Source organism: Orycteropus afer, unplaced genomic scaffold, assembly GCF_000298275.1.
Source record: "Orycteropus afer afer isolate SDZICR_OR568_19922 unplaced genomic scaffold, OryAfe1.0 scaffold00036, whole genome shotgun sequence".
Lineage (NCBI taxonomy): Eukaryota > Metazoa > Chordata > Mammalia > Tubulidentata > Orycteropodidae > Orycteropus > Orycteropus afer.
This window is the reverse complement of record NW_006921623.1, coordinates 3,955,155-3,976,182: the sequence shown is the minus strand read 5'-3', so window position 1 is coordinate 3,976,182 and position 21,028 is coordinate 3,955,155. Positions and strand designations below refer to the sequence as shown.

At 45.7% G+C, this 21,028-nt stretch overlaps 1 protein-coding gene across 1 annotated transcript in view; it reads right to left on the bottom strand.

Annotated features, from left to right (window-relative positions):
• Positions 1 to 21,028, bottom strand: part of DSCAML1 (DS cell adhesion molecule like 1) — a 518,667-nt gene that overhangs the window by 456,753 nt on the left and 40,886 nt on the right. Inside the window, exons 5-6 of the mRNA XM_042780350.1 lie at positions 10,192 to 10,509; positions 5,672 to 5,818 (exon numbers count right to left, since the gene is read on the bottom strand). Coding sequence (XP_042636284.1) covers positions 5,672 to 5,818; positions 10,192 to 10,509 — 465 coding nt within the window. The remainder of the gene's footprint in view (positions 1 to 5,671; positions 5,819 to 10,191; positions 10,510 to 21,028) is intronic.

The window sequence follows — 21,028 nt, the reverse complement described above, 5'->3', positions numbered from 1 at the left end:
TTATCCATCCCTGTCCATGAGAGCTGACAACGTGAGCTGAATCCTAAATTCCTGGAAGTCACAGCCGTCTGTGTGACTCCCACTGGGCCAAACACAGAGCTACTGCCGGATAAAACCTTCCTGTTTGACTGGTTGTTTAGTTCACTGATCTGTAAGCCAGAAAAGGTAAAGCCTCTGGTCACTGCACACATAGCCAAAGGTCAGCATAGGGCTGGTGACACGTTTCTGTCTCCAGGCAAGAACAGGAGACAGTTGATTGTTTATGAGAATCCTCCTCTAGAGAGGAAACAAAAAGCAGAGGAGCCTAAAGGGCAGCAGCTCAAACCCAGGCCATATACCTTATTAATTGTGGCCTTGGGTAACTTGCTTTACTTCTCTGTGCCTCAATGTCCCTAATGAAATTGAGAAGAAAATAAATAAATAAATAAAAACACCTCTCTTAAAAGGTTAGGATTAGAGAGAATATAAGGATTAGAAAGAATATAAGTAAAGTGCCTAACACAAAACAGGTCTCAATACATGATAGATATTATCATTTATCTTGTTATTATTATTACTATTATTATTATTATTACCCTGTGACAGGTGCTATGCTAGCCCTGGGGATAAAATGATGAAAAATATATAGGTGTACACCCTCCTGCAGCAGACAGACAGAAATAACTTGCTACGATGTAAGACAGAATGAGGGAAATACTGCAGGAATGAAACCAGAGGAGAAGAATCCTTGCCTCTCAGGCTTAGAGAAGGTCTCAAGGGAGGGGACACGTGTGAACAAGATTAAAGGACAAAGGATGAATGGGGTGTCACTAGGAGGGAAGGGTCCTCATGCAGACCAGACAGAGGAGCTAACATGAGCAAATGCAAGGTGGTATGAAAATCCATGGAAACCTAGTGCTCTGGGGACAATTACTCAGGGGAGGTGGAAAAAAGCCAGTCGGTTTACTTGACCCTCACACCTTAGACAAAGGTGCGCTGGAGTCATGGAGTGTTGCCTGATAGGAATAATTGCAGCGAGGAGGCCTTTTCAGAAAGGTCACCTCTAGCCAGATTCCTCCTAGCCCCTGCTTCTCCCCTCCCTGACACCCACATCATCCAACTACACTCACAGCCCAGCCAAGGCATAATGACAACACAGCTTTCAAAAGCCCTGGCCACATAGACAAGAGATCTGATCCTTCCATGATCACGTGTCTTCCAGAGCACCAGAAGACACATTTGGTCCACATCTGAGCAGTGTCCAAAACTCCCCACTGGGGCCAAGACAGTCAATCAGGATGCTGGTACAGAGCACGATGGGAAACTCCCTCAAGGAGCCCACATTGATGTAATTGAGTCTGGTACAAATTAAAAGCTATTAGGAACAGAGCTGGATTTACCTTATATCCAATAATATGCATTGTAATGGTGATCATTACAGATGGGAAATTAAACCACATCTCAGCTTCAGAGAGGCCTTAATTTTAATTTATGTTGATACACAGCCTTTGCCCTCTTACCCCCACCCTGTCCACTCCAGAGAGCCAGTTCACTTCAAGACCAAGTCCCTTGGAAAAGAACTAAGGGATAAGAGTTGGCCAGGCTATGAGTAAGAAGCTCTGTGCTTTTATACATCTTTAAATGTCTGGACTGAAGAAAGATGACCAGCTGGGGTAGGTCTGAGATAGTCCCAAGCCTCTCCCTACCCTGGGAAAAGCACAACCAAAAAGCTATTTAGTGCTGCAAGAGGCTGGCCTGCCACTCCCCAACCTGTGGATGGCCAAAGGCAGGCCTCTGTGCAAACACCCAATCCACGGAGCTTGCTTAGACCCCGAGGCTTTAATTCCTCCCAAATACCCACAGAAAAAGGCATTGAAAGGCCAGCCCCCTATTGGGGGGGCACATGCTTTCTCTTAGGGGCTGCCCCTGGGGCTCAGGTTGACCCACAACAGTCTTCCTGAAGTCCACCTGCTATTCAGCACCTGCTCCTTCTGGCCCTATGGTTTGTGGAGAATCTAAGCCCAGCCCTGGAGATCTAGAGACCAAAGTGAACACAGTTCTTCCTGCTCCAGAAGTAGAGCCCAAAGCGTCAAAGGAAAGTAACTGTGGCACCTCAATCCTTCTTTAACTTCAGGGCAACCTAATCATTAAATCTCCCCCCACCATGAGAAGCTGCCATCCACCCTCCTACATGCACACACACACATACACACTCCATACACACTGGGTGTAGTCTGAATATGGATGGCAGAAAATCATATTTTTATTAAAATCAATAAGCAATCTGCATTTTCCAGAATTAACTTCTATAGCATGTGGGCTCAAATTTTGGTCCCTCACCTATAGAACCTGAGATATCTCGTGATGCAGCAAAACTCTACTCTCTCTGGCTTTCATGGATTCTTCTGGGAGCATGTTAGTTGGATTCCTGTGCTTTGGGAAGACTGTGCCTGTATCTAAAATGCAGCTGTAGAAGGACCTAGAATGATTATGGAAGGGGCCAGAGGGCTGGACAGGGAAGGAAAATTCTCCAAGGCAAAAGGAAAGCAAGGGGTTCTACAGAACCAAAATTTAACACAGCCCTGCAGATTAGCACCAAGCCTACTTCCTGATAATTATGCCCTGTGGGGCCACCAGCCCAGTCTTGACATCAAAGGTAGCCCTGCAGCACCAACTACAAGGAAGGCTTGAGGGAAACTCAGTGCCTCCAGCTCCAAAGCACAGGGGTCAGATTAACCTTCCTTTACTGTGTCTGATCTGGTCTTCTTATTACCCCCATGCTACCATGTTCATCCTTATTACAATGTCTTTGTCCATGCTCTTCCCCATATCCCTTCAGAATTCATCCCACCATCCATTTATCCATCCATTGAACATTTAGTGAGCATTTATCTCAAGTGTGCGAGGCAGTGTGTGAGGAGCCAGAGGGAAGTGGATGAATTAACAGTCTCTGACTTTGGGAAACTGAGTCTAGCGGAGACACAGTCTGTTAGATGGTAGAAATGCACTACAATAGGAAATACCAAGTACAAAACCAAAACCCCGTGGAGTCAGACCCGACTCATAGTGACCCCTTCTTGGGTTTCTGAGGCAGTAAGTATCACTATGGGAGTAGATTGCCCAACCTTCCTTCCAAGGAGTGGCTGGTGGGTTTGAACTGTCAATCTTCTGGTTAGCAGTCAAATGCCTTAGGCACTATGTCACCAGAGCTCCCAGCAAGTACAAGGAAGATAATGTTCTCTTTCTCCTAATAATAACAATAATAATAGCTAAGGATGACCCTCAGTATGTTTCAGGCAGCATTCTAAATACATGGAATACATATGGATTCATTTTATACTTACTTAATTCCTATGATGTAGGTAACACCATTATCCCCATTTTACAGCTGGGAAAACTGAGGCACAGACAGGGTAGATGATTTACCCAGTTAGTTAATGGTGGAATGAGTTTAAAAGCCAGGCAGTTTGGTTCTAGATTCTACTCTCTTAATTACTACAATGGTCCACATCTTCCACAAAGTCTTCCCTAAAATTCAACATTGGTTTTTTTCTTTTTTCCCTATGAGTCAGAATTGACTTGGTGGCAATGAGTTTGGGTTTTTTGGTTTGTTTAGACCACCCAAAGCCCTGGTGGTAGTATATCTGTGTACTCAGGGAAATTCTTTATTGGATATACTTGTAACAGTGTGGGGAGGCAGGTCTGTGTTCTGTTAAGCCACAGACTGGAAACATCAGACCTGGGTTCCACCTCCCACTCTGTTTAATAGATGTGGAACCCAGAAGAAGTTACTTTAATCTTTTGAGTCTCAGTTTCTTCTGTAAAATGGAGGGGAAAATACATGTATGGACTTTTTGTGAAAATAAAATGAGATCATATGTGAATGTTTCTTAGCCTAGTACTTGCTATATAATAAGCACTTGATAAATTTTAATATTCTTATTATTTTAATGAGTATAAGTCTGAGTCTATAATAAACTTATGTGTATAATAAGTATCACATTCCTTTATGTTATTTAACTGAATTTAAATCTGACTGTGCCAGGTAGGTAGGAAAATCAATCTCTATTGTGACTCAGGTTTACTCCAGAGATGTACCAAGGTCCAGGGTCCCTCTGGTCCTCACTAGCCCAGTGTCTCTGCCTGCATGACCCCTCCAGGTCTTGAGCTGGGCACCTTCATGCCTCACTTGGATATAAGAACTATGGCCTTAGTCCCATATACCTTCCCCACAGGGTTCTGCCCCCTGTGGGTCCTGCCCCCTTCCTCTAGCACCACCCTGTAAGCAGCCTTCAGTTTCCTCCCCATCTCTCTCTCCTATTGTCACTCCTTGCCCTCAGAAGCTCTCCTCCCCAGCCAGAACACCCACCATAACCCTTTGTATTAGTTTATGCTTTGACAAATGACAGGAGGAACAGCTGCCTTCATGCCACTTCTGATCCCTGTCCCACTAAAAGCTCTGAGGCCAGAAGATATAATGGCCTGCCCACCTGCTTGGAACTGAGGGAAAGAAAAAGTACTGGGAGCAAAACACAAATTAATGTCTCAGGAAAAGTACCCTGCCACATTAGCTGTAAATATGCCTAAGCAGTGGTTCTTACCCTGGCTATATACTGGAATCATCTTGGCAACTTTAGCAAAATGCTAATGCCCAGGTTCTACCCCTGACAGATTCTGATTCAATCCATTTGGGGTTGGGCCCAAATGTTGGTGTTTTTTTAAAAGCTCCCCAGGGATTCTAACCTGTAGCAGGATTACAATTCTTTGCTTTAAATATTTCATGTGTAGAAATCGTGTCTTCCCCAACTAACCTGCATACCTGGCCAGCTATGCAACATTAATGCACTCAGAGAGTATCTGGTCAAGTTCCTCCACTTTATAGAAAGGAAAACAAAGGTCCTTGATAGAGAAAGAAAGAAAAAGCAATATAGCATGCTGAGATGACGAGAGGGATGCTGAGTGGTGGGGAAAACCCATAAATATATAAATTGAGGTCCAGTGGTATTTTGAGGACTTGAGGTCCTCTTTCTTGTCGTTTCCAGACCTAGTTCCCATTGGAAGCACTGCTTTGCATAGAGGTTCCCAATAATGAGAGGCTCTCAGTAACAGCAGCTCTACTGAGGTGAACTTACTGCATAATATGTTAACCCATTCTCCCAACATCAGCCACAGAGTAAGGCTGGCTAGAATTCTGATGAAGTCTTTAGCCAAGTCATTTGAAAACAAACAAACAAAAAACCATCCCATTCGGCACGCTTACTCAAGTCACTGCTCCGGTCACTCAATGTAGGACCACACCAGTCAGGAACACAGGCCACAAAATTCTCTACAAATCCCTCTTCTCCTCACCATCCTTTATAAATCAAGTGCTTCCAGCTTTGCCTCCCATCCTAAAGCCAAATCCTGGTGGTCAAGAAAGACAGTGACCCCACTCCTTTGGGGAAGTAGTGTCCTCCTATGTCGATGGAACCTTCACGCATCCACCATAAGACACCCAGAGGCAGGTCTTTCCCACTCCCCACAGGTCGAGACTAAAGGCATTTCTTTGCCAAAGCATCAGGAAGCCAAAAATAAGTCACTCACCAGACCAACCACAAGATCTCATTTAGCTCAACATCCAACTCAGGCACCTCTACTTTATCCATGCCTTAGACACCCTCGTCAGTGGTGGCCCCTTGTGTGTCTCTCTTACCTGGGATGATGGAGACTGTGTCTTTCTCCCAGGACACAACACTAACGTATTCCTGCACTGAAGAAGGGATGAGGCACTTGAAGACGGCCACGTTTCCACGCACTGACCTTTGATCCTCCACCCGGACGGTGTAGGGTTCCCTGAAAACTGAACACAGATTGGGGGTGGCAAGTGTCACAAGGCTATGCTGGAAAGTAGGGGACAAAGAAGGAAGAGTGCTAGCTCAACTCCCTCAGCAGCCCCAGACCTCACTCCCCATCACCGCCTTCCCACCTCCCACTCATCAGCCCCAGAAGCTTCTGTTATGATCTCATCCTTGCCTGAGTAACCATCTCCATCACTCTCCTCCCCTATTCCACTGGGCAACTTGGTCCTCCTCAGAAACATCCAACTCCCTTTCCAAGACCATAAATCCAAATTCATCATTCCAGTATCTGTGAACTATATTAGACTGTAAATGTCTTGAGGGCAACACCTAAGCCGGACAATGTAATCATATTCAAAAAGAACACCTAGCAGCAAGGGGATGTATGGGTACAAAGGAAGTATGCTAGACTTCATCTAAGGAAACAAAACTTGATTTCTGACTTTAGTTTGGGGCACAGTGACCATAATTTTCCAAAATAAAAACTTGAGAGATAGGATCTAACAATAGACGTTTGTTCCACTTCAACCTGAAAGGCAACCTGGGAGATGTCGTTTAGGTACTGAATTTTTGGAAAAATGAAGGACAATGGGAGACAGTATTTGAGACTGTCATTGTCTCTGAGAATTCAAAACCCCAGAGATGTGCACACAGACTCCAAGATTCTTCACAACAAACCATCCCACCTTCCTCCTAATGCTGCCTATAGCCCCTACTTACACCCCCCTGCCCAGCCTGCCCCAGCCTTCAGAACACCCCTTTCCCCACAATGTTCAACGGAGGCCTCCTGCCTGAGTCCCAGTAAGGATTTCTGTGGTGCTGTCACCTGCAGCTGCTCTGTGGGTAGGTTCCATAGGTGGGAATACCCAGCCTTGGGAATGGGAGCAAGGACAACTTGTGTCTGCCAGACCTCTCCCAGAGGCCTGTTCTACCCGTCTACCCCTTCTCTGCCAAGCAGGGCTGGAGCATTGGATCTCCACTGCCCACCATCCCTCAGCAGACACCTGGGCATCGTGCCCTGCTCCTCTCCTTCCACGGTTGCCAGGGTGACACTTAGGGTCCTGGCAGCCCCTCCAGCTGTGCACCTGCACCCCTCTGGCATCATCAAGAGCCTCTTAATTGGTTGTATTTCCAGTTCTAGCTCTCCCCAGGCCTTTATTTTCCCTTCTCCATGGCGTGGCTATGATGGAGAAGTGACACAAAGGGGGTGGAGGAGAGGGAAGAAGAGAAGAGAGGCAGGGGCAGCTCAGGGCTGCAATCCTGCCTCTCACGGATTTGGACACAGCACCACCGTTTATGTGGAAAGCCCAGAAGAGACCTGAGGACAGCTGGCCCGGGAGGGAAGCAGAGTGGGGGCATGAAGAGGTTTTGCGTCTGGCACAGACTACCCATGTCTAGTCCCAGGAAGTAATAGAGGCTAGTGGTTAAGAGGATCAGGCAAGCAGCTCTACCCTCTCCACCAACCAGCCGTGTGATACTGGATTAGGGTTAGTTCACCTTGCAGAGCCTCAGTTTCTTCATTTGTAAAAGGGAAATAATAATGAAAATAATAACAACAACAATAACAATAATAATAACATCTCGTCTTTACACTGTTAGGAAGACAGAATGGAATGATGGCTGTAAAGTGCCTGGCCCGTGGAAAGCACCCAACAGGTGTTACTTTTCATTAAAAGCATACCTCACTTCTTTAGGTAAATGACTTAACCTCTCTTTGTCTCAGTCTCCTCACTTTACAGGGTTAGTGTGAAAATTGCATCCTAATCCAGTGATGGGCATGTAACAGGAAATATACAACATGCCTTTCCATGGCCCATTCCCTCAAGCCATGGAGGCCAGAACTGGGCTCCAAACCTAGATGTCAGGGCTCCCAGTTTAGCATTTGGTGTCTTATTAAGAGAGAAAGCAAAGGATTTACTCCTGAAAAAAAGACCCCACAGGGAACCCCAGGGAACATCCCCTGAGCATGGCCCTGGATTCTAAGAGCTCACGTCTCACTCCCCAAACAAACCAATGGGATGAAAACAGACCAACTCGTGAATTAGGAACTCCTCCCTCCCACCTCACCCTTATACTGGCACACACCCAGCTACTTAGGACCTTGTCAGTGTCAGAGGTAAGGGAGGAAAGCCCAGGAAGTCACATAGCTCAAACTGGAGTCTGCCATTAGGCATGGTGGCCAGGAGGCCTTCCCTGAACCTGTTCTTCTCGGGACCACAGTCTCCATGAGAGACAGGCACAGCCAAGACCTGGGCCATTGCAGTGCACTGGCTGAGACAACACTTGACCTCTCACACTTAAAAGGCTTTTCTAAGAAAATTATTCCAAAAACGTTGGTGCTCTATTACTATTGGGTTATAATTACAACTAATTATAACATACCTATCATGATATCCTAGTTAAGAATAGCTGATCTAAGCCTTTCCCTACCTGCAGATCTAACCAGAGAAAAACTCACTGCCATTGAGTCGATCCCAACTCACAGCAACCCCTCCTTGGGTTTCCGAGGCAGTATCTCTATGGAAGTAGATTGCCCAACCTTCCTTCCAAGGAGTGGCTGGTGGGTTTGAACCACCAGCCTTCAGGTTAACAGTTAAACGCCCTAGGCACTGTGCCACCAGAGCTCCCAACCAGAGAAAGGGTGCTATTTCTTTTAAAGAGGCTACCTGAGAACTCTCACTTCTTTTTTCCATCAACTCTCCCAAAGGCCAAAACCCTTCCCTGCTGAAAGTTTTCCACGATGAATTTTATCTAAATGCCTGTTCACATGAGACACATTATACTCCAGCATCCATTAATCATGGACTAGATAGGGATGATATTGCGTGGTCCTGGAAATCCAGTTTGGGACAGAAGAGACTCTCATTCATGCTGGAACTGCAGGGACTCTCAGTAGGTTATCTGACTCTAAGATGAGGTACAGTAAGTTCAGACCTCCCAAGGCAGCCTTTGAGCTGGAGCAGAGCCTGAATTAGGCTTGACAATAGAGAACAGGGAAATATTCTCACACCAAAACGTATTTGCTCCAGAAAATATCATTAAAGGTAAATTTCCTCAAACATATCGAAATATATCTACTTATCATTGGATTGTTGTTGTTGTTGTTATATGCCGTCGCGTCGGCCCCGACTCATAGAGACCCCTCCTTGGGTTTCCAAGGCAGTATCACTACAGAAGCAGGATTGCCCAACCTTCCTTCTGAGGAGTGGCATTGGATTATAGAAATTAAATAAGTATTACTATTTTTAGTCTTTAAAAAAAAACAGAGGACTAGATAAATAAAGGATGACATAGAGTCCCAGGCTGGTACAAATGGTTAACGTGCTCAGCTGCTAACCCAAAGGGTGGAGGTCTGAGCCACTCAGAAGCGCCTCAGAAGAAATGCCTGGGGGATCGACTTCTTATAATTCAACGACTGAAAACCCTGTGGAGCTCAGTTCTACTCTGACACACACGGCAACTGGTTTTTATAGTCACACAACAGAATATAGGGCACACAATGAGCATGAGCAAACAGCAACCATGCCCAACCTATGGCCGTCAAGTCGATTCTGACTCATAGTCGCCCTACAAACTGTCCCATAGGGTTTCCAAGGCTGTAATCTTTACAGAAGCACACTGCCACATCTTTCTTCTGCAGAGTATCTAGTGGGTCTGAACCTCCGACTTTCTGGTTAGCAGCCAAGCGCTTTAACCACTGTGTCACCAAGACTCCTTAACCATGCCTAACAGTAGGAATAACTCCCACCAACATGACTTTGGGCAAAAGACCCAAGAGAGGATATACTGCATGATTCTATTTATATAAAGTAGAAAAAATGGCAAAACTGATCTATATTGTTGGAAGTCAGGATACTAGTCATCTTGGAAGAGTGACTGCAAAGAGTATGAGGGAGGCTTCTAGCGGCTGATGTTTTATTTCTTGATCTGAGTACTAGTCACACCTTATGGTAATTCATCAAGCTACATACTAATAACATGCACACTCTATTATATTTCAATAAAAGGTGTTTTGTTTTTGTTTTTAGAGGAAGTTCATGTAATGCTTTCCATGGGTCAGAGCATTTTACGTAATTTAATGAGTACTATCTCATTTAACCATCACATGTAATAACTTAAAAGTTAGGCACTAATATGAACTTTGCAGATGAGAAAACTGAGGCTTAAAAACAGATTCTCTGCCAAAGGACATACAGGAAGTGCCAGAACTAAGATTCAAAAGATACAAAAGATTGCCCTTGAGTGAATGATTTCTTCCAAGACTCCCTAAACATGGCACACACCTAGCCTCAGAATGACCAGCACAGCCAACCCCCACGCACTCCAGCCTCTCCAGCTGAGCGACCCAGTGGAGGAGCACGCGTTTCGCTCTTACCTGCTTTGACGCGGATGTTGGGGCTCCGGATCTTGCCGGCAGCATTCTCCGCGGTGCAGAAGTAGTCATTGTCGTGGATAAAGCTATTGAAGGCGGAGGGGGAGAAGGGGTAGAGCTGCAGCGTCCCGTTGGCGTGGACGTGCCGGATGTGCGGCACGTCATAGATGTCGTCCCCTGTGGCCAGGTACCATCGAAGGGCCGCACTGGGGGAGCCCGTGGCCGGGCAGGGCACCACCACCCCCACAGAGCTGGAAAAGGTCACCTGCTGCAAAGAGTCATTTACAAAGTAGAGGCTGGTGCCGACATCTTCAGGGCGGGCTGCAGGGGAGGTGAGAAGAAAGGCTCCATTAAGACACCCCATAGTTTGCAAAAACCAAAAAGCACATGTGTGGTTGCCCACGTACATATGTATGTATATATGTGTATAGGTATGTATATGTGTGTACATATATACATGTAACCATATGTATATGCATATACTCAGGGGAAGATTATCCAATATGCAAGGTAAGCATGGGCTTACTTGTGCTTACTTACTAATCTGTGGTGAACAGTTTTATATGTTTTTCACCACATCAAGGTTTTGCTACATCTTTGATGTGGTGAAAAATATGTGAAACTCTTCACTACAGATTAGTAAGTGAGCAGAAATCAGCCCATGCTTACTTTGCTCACTGTATACTATGTCCTGTCAGGGACTGTACATTTGAAAAGAGGCTTTGACTCTGTGGGAAGGTGCTGTGGGATTGGGAGAAAGACAGATGGCAGCCCTACCTACAAGCAGAATCTTTGATGTGGTGAAGAAAAGTGAAACTGTTCACTACAGATCAGTAAGCCAGCACAAGTAAACCAGTGCTTACCTCGGACACTGCATTTGCATGTGTGTGAGCATGCATGTATGTTCATATATATAACGACACACATAGGGGGCACAGTTACTGACAATTCTTAGGCAAAACCAAACTCCTCTCAGGATTGGATTTCTGGATTTGAAGCCTTAGGATCATAGTCTCATGGGACTACTCAGTCAATTGTCATAATGATTTACAAAGTTTATGTTCTATATCCTAGTTTGGTGAGTAGCATCTGGGGTCTTAAAAGCTTGTAAGTGGCATCTCAGGTACAACTATTGGTCTCATCGCAGCCAGAGCAAAAGAGAAAGAAGGAACCAAAAGACTCAAGAAGAAATTAGTCTATTGTAATTAGACTGCACTTCCCTGTTTCCCAAGATGCCTAAATAGTCTATGTGAACTTTGAGACCAGAAGAACTAGATGGTGCCCAGCTACCATCGAAGGGCCACTACTATTTGAAGAACTTTATGTTCTGATCAGGCCCACGATAGATGAATCCTGCTAGAAGGGATGAAAAATGTGGACAGAAATCAAATTCTTAAAAAGTCCAGGCTTACTAGACCAGGTGAGAGTAGAGGACTCCCCAGGACTATTGTCCTGAGGTACTCCATAAATCTTGATTCGAAACTCCCCACTGAGGTCACCTTTAACAGATTGGCTCATAAAATAAAGAATATTTTCACCCAAATCACAATTTAAAAAGAAAGAAAGAATAGTACCAGAGAGTACTGCGCACTTAAAAAAAATCATCTATATGAGACCAAATGGTCAACAGCTACTCTAAAACAAAGATGAAGGAGTAAGGGGACAGAGAAATCAGGTTACTAGAAGCAAAACATTCAGGAATTAATGAGATGTTAAAACACTGTGAAAAATATGACCAATGTCTCTTTATAATATGTGTAGTCATTGTTAAATGGGAGCCTAACTTGCTGTACAAACATTCACTGAAAACACAATAAAATATTATTTAATTAAAAAAAAAAAAAAGGACACCCCATAGGCCATAGAGGTATGTGAAGTCCAGCACTCACCCATCTGACATTCAAGTACTAATCATACAATAAGCACTTGCTGAGTACTGATCTATAACAGGCACTGAAGATACTAAGATGAATAAGAGACAGTCTCTGCCCTGTAGAAGTTTCCAGCCTCACACAGGGATGGTAAAATTTAAAGCTTCTCATCTCCCCTTGTCAACCCAAACCCATGGGGAGAGGCTACCATGGACTCTGCTTTGTTGAAGCGTCACGTTCCACTGTGGCCAGCCATGTATTAGGAGAGGCACTGAAACACTCAGCTAAATAGTTACTGAGCACCTACGATATGCAGACAGGTTCACACCCATGACCTAGGCTCACACGCATAACCCTGAGAAGACATGGTATCACTTCCTTTTAGAGGCTGAGAAGAGCTACGAGATTTGCCCAAGATCATGCAGCTAGTAAGCTGTAGAATTGAGATCTGAGCCCAGAGCTCCTAAAGAGGACTCAGTACTCTTTTCACCATAGATGAAAGGAAATGGTCTCAAAGCCATATTCTAAGAGGAATGGCTGTAGGAACTGAGAATGCTTGCCTAGAAGATAGAACTTGAGAGCTGGCTTCATCTTCCAGAAGTCTATGTGGAAAAGGAAGTTGCCCTAGAGGGCTAGATGAGGAGCAATAGGCATGGTGGGTAGATAAAATATAAGCCCAGGGATCAGGAGACCCAGCTTCTAAACCCAGCATCCACACTGACTACCTATGTAACTCCCTTCCACTCTCAGAGCATCTACTCTTTCACTTGTAATCTGGGAGGTAGATGAATGACTGGAAAGACCCCTTCCAGTCCTGACACGTGGCCAGCCTTCAGTAACATGGGGAACGTTTTCACAATTGCAGCTACCTGACAATGGCAGCACCACCTGGCAGGAAGGGCAGCCTTTGGGCTCCTCTCATCTCCAGTAGCCAGAGTTGATTCTGACTCATGACAACCCCGTGTGTGTCAGAGCAGAATTGTACTCCATAGGGTTTTCAATAGCTGGTTTTTTGGAAGTAGATTAACAGACATTTCTTCCAAGGTGCCTCTGGGTGGACTCAAACCTCTAACCTTTCAGTTAGCAGCTGATTGCATTTAATGTTTGCACCATCAGGAACTCTCATCCTAACACAGTGCCTCGATATTTCCTGCACTTATCCCGGCAGCTTTGAATGCTAGAATCAAGGGACCTTCCCTTCCTACCACACAACCTGCCCTTTTAGGCAGCCACCTTGAAGCAAATGAAGACAAACCCAGAGGAAAAGAGGAACTGGTCCTAGGTCTCCAGCTTGAAGCCACTCCCTCTCCACCAGGAAGATCAAGGAGCAAACAAACCACTCTGCTGCTTGTTTAAAGAACGTTACAGAGGACCCAACTTGACCTCAATTTCCACAACTTTATGGAGAGAGAGGGGGAGGGCCCACATCCGGACTGTATTAATATTCCTGGCTTAACTCTGAGCGGAGCCTCCAGGGAGAATGTACTGGGCAGCTCTCGTGGAGGAAGGCCATTAAGCCTCATTGGCCAGAGCAATTCACATCATCTCATAAAAAGCCTCGATGAAGCCATTAGCAGCCACGCTGGAAAACACATTCATGGGCTCCTTGCTGTGGTGTCAGAGGCTCCCCTTAGCAGCAAATGCATTTTGCTGTCCCTACCAGGCACTGCACCCTTTAAGACTGAAATGCACTTGGAGAGGGGGGCAACACTATCATCCTTCCCATCCTCCTCCTCCACACGCCATCTCCATTGTGATAGTCATGGTGCGGTGCTGGTGGCTAAGCAAATATGCTGTCTCTGCAAGAGGAAACTGGCCCATTGGGACCCCAAAGCCCCCGAAGCCCACCCAACTTGCAGGGCTTGAATACCCCCCGAGATGATGAAATTAGACCATTTAATAAAGAAGCAAACAGAGGCTTAGAGTGGCTTCTCTTAGGATCACGCCAACCAGGCCCACTTGCCCACTTTATGAGAGGCTTCCTTACTGAGAGTCATTCAATGGGGTGATTGTACCGTCTTACCAATATTTAGTACCTTCTATGTGCCACGAACTGTTGTAAGCCCTCTCTCTAAATATAACTTCTTTTAATCGTCACAATAATCCTATGAGGTAGGTACTACTCTTATCTCTGGTTTACAAATCAGGACACTGAAGCACTGAGGGAAGCCAAGCAACTTACCAATGCCACGTAAGTGAGGACCTTGGATTTGACCCCAGAGTCTGCTCTTAACCAGTACGTGAGTTATGGCTGCAGTATAACCACTACAATAATAAAGAGTAAGCTTTTACCTTCCTCAAATGCAACCCAGTTACCAGCTAGCCAAGAACAGGATTAATTCTCTCTGTCTCTCTCTCTCTATCTCAGGAAGGACTTGGTGGACTTTGGACACTTCAGACAATGCTTGAACTGTGGGAGCGGGGACATTACTCTGGGGTTCTGGGCTGCTTCCTGATACAACCTAGTTAATCAGACAGCCTCACCCTGGCAGCTTCATGGATTTCAGGAGCCAAAATCCATCAAGGGTTGGTAAGACTCTTCTACATTGTCCCTGACAAATGGGCTTAGGAAGCTGGGAAAGATCCCTGAAGGGGAAAAACTCAGAAATTGCCTGATACATGGAAGAGAGTAAGTAAATACTTAAGGCTAAGTGTGATGGAGCAAAGATAATAATAGCCAACAATGATTTAACTATTAACTACAGACTAGGCATGTTATAGATATCACCTCATATCACAGCTCCCTGAGGGAAAGGTGCTATTACTATTATTTCCATTTTACAGATAAGGAAATTAAGACTCTGAGAAATTAACTAATTTATCCAAAGATGCACAGCATGCAAGTATCTAAGCTGGGATTAGAACCCAACTTTGCCTTCATTCAGAGTCTTGATGGAACCACTCTGCCCTGCTGCACAAATCACACCAGCAAGATCCAGAGGTGCTATTTTCCATACATACACCTCTGGCGGGCCCCTGCTCCCTCTTCTATCACTGGGCAACTGACACAATCTTTGCTTCTGTGGCCAGTCACCTGGTGCCCTGTGCCCAGACTTAATCTAGTGCTTGGCAAGTGACACAGATTTGAGATACCTAGTGGCTAGCACCTCAGTTTCCGTTTTATAGATTTGCTCACTCCTTACACTTGGCAAATGGGATGAGGCCAAATTAATGTTTATTTAAGGGCTTCTGCATTCTGAGCTGACAAGAAGATAAGCCATACACACATACAAAAAAAAAAAAATCTGCTTTTCTAGACTGTGGACCCCTCTGTGACCCTTTCCTCCATCCCAGCCTTACCCCAAACACACAATGCAAGTCTCCTCTCATAACTGAAAGCCCACCCCATTCCTGCCTCCCAAAACAGCCCCTTCCTGGGCTTCCTCTGCTCCACCAGGAACATCAACCACAAGGATAGCAGTCGCCCTGCACTTCTGGGCTCAAATGTTGCCAGAACAAGGGCATAGGGCTCTCAGCAACTACAAATAGGTAGATGTAATGGATGAATTGACTGGGATTGTCCAGCCACCTGTCAGGGCTGATGAAATGGCAGATTTATAGCAAAAGGCAAGTAGCCTCATATTTCTCCCACTCTGGGATGTGAGCCGCTGTCTTCTGAGTCTGGGGGAGCTGGGGAGGATTAGACAAACCATTCATTTCTGCTTACGGCTCTGACAGTGCATTGCCATTATGAAACATCACCCTCAGGTGTAAAACAATAGCCTTTTGCACTTACGTTGGGTTCATATTTTACCATTACAAGGCACTTGTCAGCTCAGAATGCAGAAGCCCTTAAATAAACATTAATTTGGCCTCATCCCACCTGCCAACAGTAAGGAGTAAACAAATCTGTAAAAGAGAAACTGAGGCACTAGCCATTAGGTATGTCAAATCTGTGCCACTTGCCAAGCACTAGATCAAGTCTGGGAGCAGGGCACCAGCTGACTGGCTACAGAAGCAATGATTGTGTCAGTTGCCCAGTGATAGAAGAGGGAGCAGGGGTTGAGCTCCTCCAGAGGCGTATGTATGGAAAATAGCACCTATGGCAATTAGTTTTAACTTGCTGAATGATCACTCACAGCTTGCAATGGAAACTGCAATGGCCAATAAAAACTGCCCATTGGCACCCTCCGGTCTGTAGTGGTACCCAGACTACATGTCATACCTGCCTAGATACACCTCTGAGCTCCTCACTCTGATGGCCTCTATGGCGGAGATTCTTCCTCCTTCTCAGGGTCCCAGTTTGAATCCTCAAAGCAGTAACAGAGCCTCAGTAAGCTCGGAGTGCAGGAGGCATGATGCAAGAGGCAAAAAGTCCTTGGTTGATTCACCCTGACTTGCTGTGTGACCTCAGACAAGCCTTTTTCTCATTTACAAAACAACAAACTTGAGTTCCCCACTAAGAGGATGTATGAATGAATATGAGAGTCTCTGGGTGGTACAAATGGTTAAGCACTCGGCTGCCAACCGAAAGGCTGGAAATTCAAGACCACCCAGAGATGCCTCAGAAGAAAGGCCTGGCCATTTACTTCTGAAAAATCAGCCATAGAAAACCCTACAGAGCTCAGTTCTACCCTGACACACATGGGGTCGCCATGAATCGGGAGTCTACTCAACAGCAACCGGTGTGAATATGAGTGATGGGGATTATTATTTGTGGCCCAGCTCTGGGCCTACTGGGCCTAAGGTTACTTCAAGGGGCGACCAGGGCACAACGCCTCCTTGCAGCCCTGAAGAATCCAAAACCCTCTCCACTCACCAATCCTCTCAGCTGACTCCTGCACCCCTCCATGTCCCCCCTTCCCCAGTCCTCTCTGACACTTTCCTCCATCCCAACCTCACTGCAAACATGGAACCCAGGAAGACTTCCACCCCTTCAGGATATATTTATCCAGCACCAATTACTTGCTGTTGTGCTCACAGTACTGATTCAGACCATAGTCATGGGAGTGGAGACAGAGAAGGCCTTGAGAATGAGGGGCTTGGTCTAAGCCTCCAAGGAAGATCTGAATAGGTGGGGTGGGACATAGAGAAGGCATCCTAGACATCCTAGAGAGGGGAAGGCCTGAACTGAGTCTCAGTGGCAGGATGGGTGTGGCATGTTCAAGGAAAATCCATAGAAACCTTCCAGGCAGGGGCTCTTGGTGGGCTTGGGGAGCAGCAGCAAGAACAGCTGGACTGGCATTTGTTCCCCTCAGCAGCAAAAGGTCTTTATCTTCCGGGAGTATCCTGGAGTTTGCAAGCTCCAGAAAACACAATGTAGGGATATGCTCTGGCAGTGATGACTGAGATGCTCAATTTCATTTTGCCCAGATACCTATTTCCTTGGAAGCTTACTGACCTGGCTCTAAGAAGAAAAAAGACTTGACATTTATCAAGCACCTACTGTGTGACAAGCATTGGGCTTGAGTGTATCATGTGCATTTTCTCATTTAACCCTCACACAAAGATACAAGGTGAGTCCTGCTTGTCTCAATTTACAGGTGAAGAAAAGGAGGGTCAAGGGGATAAAGAACTCCTCCAACGTTGAAAGAGATGGAGCCAAAATTCGACCAAGGTTGGCTGGCCTCCCAACTCATGTTTCTTCCATCATAACACTGACGAATTCAAAGTTTGAGGCCTTAGACGGTTTCTCCCTTACCTCTTCTCTCCAAGCGGGCCCAATTTGGAAATCAAATGCCTGACAGGACCCTACAGCTTTCCCCCATAAATCCCAGGTACTCCTCCCAGCTCCTTCCTCCCTCTGCAAGACAGAGCCAGGCATATTTATGCAGAGAAAGAGGAGAGAAAAACACTTCATAAATAAAGAGAGAGACATACAGATCAACAGCATAGCTTCTTCTGGTCAAAGGGGGAAATGGATTTTTAATAGAAAATGGAAGTTATGGGATTGGATGTGATGTGACAGACGCCTAGACTTAAACCCATTTAATCTCCTCTGTTTAACATTGAGCACCACCCCAATGCTGTGTTTCATAAAACAGGCTCCAAATCGCTAGGAGATTAGAAGTGTAGAAATAGCACAGCAATATTTTTAAACCAGAAATCACCCCCAGGCATTTGGGCTGCTCCCAGGGTCACCACTGAAACCTAAACATCCATCGCATAGAGGTGCTAGCCCCTCCCACACTCTCCACCGTCTGGGCAGCAGGATTAGTTTGGCGAAGGAAATGAGACACTGTGTGCGCAGCAACACCCGCCTGTCCCCCCACATGCCTGGTTGGGATGGAGGTGTCTAGCCACACAGTCTGAAGAGCCACCCAACTGAGGCTTCCTCTGAGGGGCACACTGAATTATCCTATGTCATCATCTCCAATCATTGTAAATGACAACCTGAGGGACTGAAATATTAACACCTAGTCACCTCCACAGGGAGAAGTGAGTCATTTTGTTCTCTTAGCAATATTTACTCATCTCATTCACTGGACTTTTTATCCAGGAGAATCTGCCATAGCTGGGGTGCCTGCAACACCCCCTCAGAGATAAGCAAGATTCGGCAAGGGCTGTTCATGCGTACCTGGATGGGGGATGTAGGAGAGTCTTTAGGAAAGTAGAAGGCAGAAGGAGCAGACAGTGTCAAGAGGTGAGAGAGTAGCCTCTCCCCTGTAAGTAGTGAGCTCCTTGAGGGCAGCATCTGCCTTGGTCATCACCCTATTCCCAGTGTCTTGCACAGCACCGGGTACTTAGCATAGAAGTTAAAAGCCCAGACTCTGGTGCTAGACTGCCTGGGTTTGAATCCCTGCTCTGTCACCTCCAAGCAATGTTGCCTCAGGCAAGAGGATCTCACCAGCCTCCACCTCTGTTTCTTCATCCATAAAATTGTGGTGGCAACATCTACATAAAGGGTTGTTATGAAGGTTAAGTAAGTTAATATATGAAGAGCTTAGGGCAGTTTCTGGCATATATAAGAGCCTGGCACGCCACCCATGTATTTGCTAGCAGTGACAGGCGTGTTTCAAACCCAAACCAGCAGCTCCCTGTGTGTCAGAATCACACCATAAGACTTTCAATGGCTGTTTTTTTGCTTGTTTGTTTGTTTTGTTTTTTGTTTTTTTAAAGTAGATCACCAGCTCTTTCTTCCAAGGCACCTCTTGGCAGACACGAACTTCCAACTTTTTTGGTTAGCAGCCAAGTGCCGTAATGGTTCACATCATCCAGGAACTCCATTTCAAACTCAGACCTCCCTTATTCCAGCCTGCATTTCTTAAATGATGCACTAGTGGAATTTTGAGTAAGATAATTCTAAATTAATTGGGACTGTCCCAACCATCAGACATTTCATCCCTGTGCATCACAACTTGCCCCTAACAACTGTTGTTGTTGTTATGTGCCGTCGAGTCAGCCCTGACTCATAGCGACCCCTCCTTGGGTTTCCGAGGCAGTATCACTACGGAAGTAGGATTGCCCAACCTTCCTTCCGAGGAGTGGCTGGTGGGTTTGAACCGCCAGCCTTCTGGTGAGCAGGCAAGTGTCTTAGCCACTATGCTACCAGAGCTCCCAACAACTAAACGCCAGCATCTCCCACTCCCATCATTGAAGTGACAAAAAAAAAAAAAAGCACCCCCTCTAATTTCCAAACATCCCTAAGGAAGCAGTCATGCCCTAATGAGAAGCAACAGTGGAATAAATGAATCTTTATTCAATAAATATTTACTGCTGGCCAACAATAACAATAACAAAGACAAAACATTTTAATTTCGTTTTCAAATTCATATGCATAAGAATCACCTGGAGAGCCCAAGTGATTAGCCCCTATCCCTCAGAAACAGGTGTGTGATCTGTTTGTTTTGTTTCTAAGAATCTTAGCACAAACATGGCTTCTATAACCAGCTACTAGAAATCTATGAGATCCAGTGAAGATGCAGCCATCCTTCATCCTTCAAGGCCCCTGACCATCAGCTCCAGAAGTTATGAGCAACAGCTGACAGCCAAACAGACTCTAATCTCCCAGCCCCTTCTAGACAGCCTGTCAAGGAAGGCCCCTTATGGCCCACAAGTTCTTTCTAGGGAGTTGGTTCAGACAGCACAGTTGTCCCAAGAGATCCCTAGATTTAGATTGTTAACGCTTGAGGGACTTAAGAGATTATTTTGTTCAATCTCCTCAATTTACAGATGGGGAGAATGAGACCTAAAAAGGTACAGTCATATATCCAAGGTGCACAGCTAGCCCACCACCCATCCATCAGTTTGTCATACTGTGGTGGCTCATGTGTTGCTGTGATGCTGGAAGCTATGTCACTGGTATTTCAAATACCAACAGGACCACACTTGGCAGACAGGTTTGAACGGAGCTCCCAGACTAAGACAGACAAGGAAGAAAGGCCTGATGATCTACTTCCAAAAATTAGCCAATGAAAACCCTATGGATTACATATATGGAAGCATCATCAGGAGGGACTGACTGCTGGAAGACGTAATATTTGGAAGAGCAGGGGGGCGGGTGAAGGCAGTGAAGACCAGTGAAGGCAAACCCTTAATGAGATGGACTGACATAATGGCCACAGTGGACTCAAACATACCAATGATCATGAAGATGGCACAGGAGAGGGCAAAGTTTCATTTTGTCATACACGGGATCGCCATCGGTCGGAACCAACTCAACTTCAACTAACAAGAACGAGAATAATAAAGGTGCCTTCCAACCCTGAAAGACTTTTACCCATGGTGGCCACCTGGACCTTCATCTCACACCCTTAGAGCAGACCCTCCTCTGTACCCCATGGATCTGGACAGAGCACTCCATAATCAGGGTACCCATAGCCCTTCACTCAGCAGGGTTCTCAGGGCCCAGGTTCCAGTGGTGCCTAGAGAGGGACTCTGTATCTACTGCTCCTCCCACAAAAGGCTGTGAATTCCCTGCAGGTAGAATCACCCAGCAGGGGAGTACTGTATTTTTATGCAAATAACATGCACTTTATATGATTTTTTTTTTGCAAACCATGCTACCTCCTCTAGTTTCCTATGCTTGC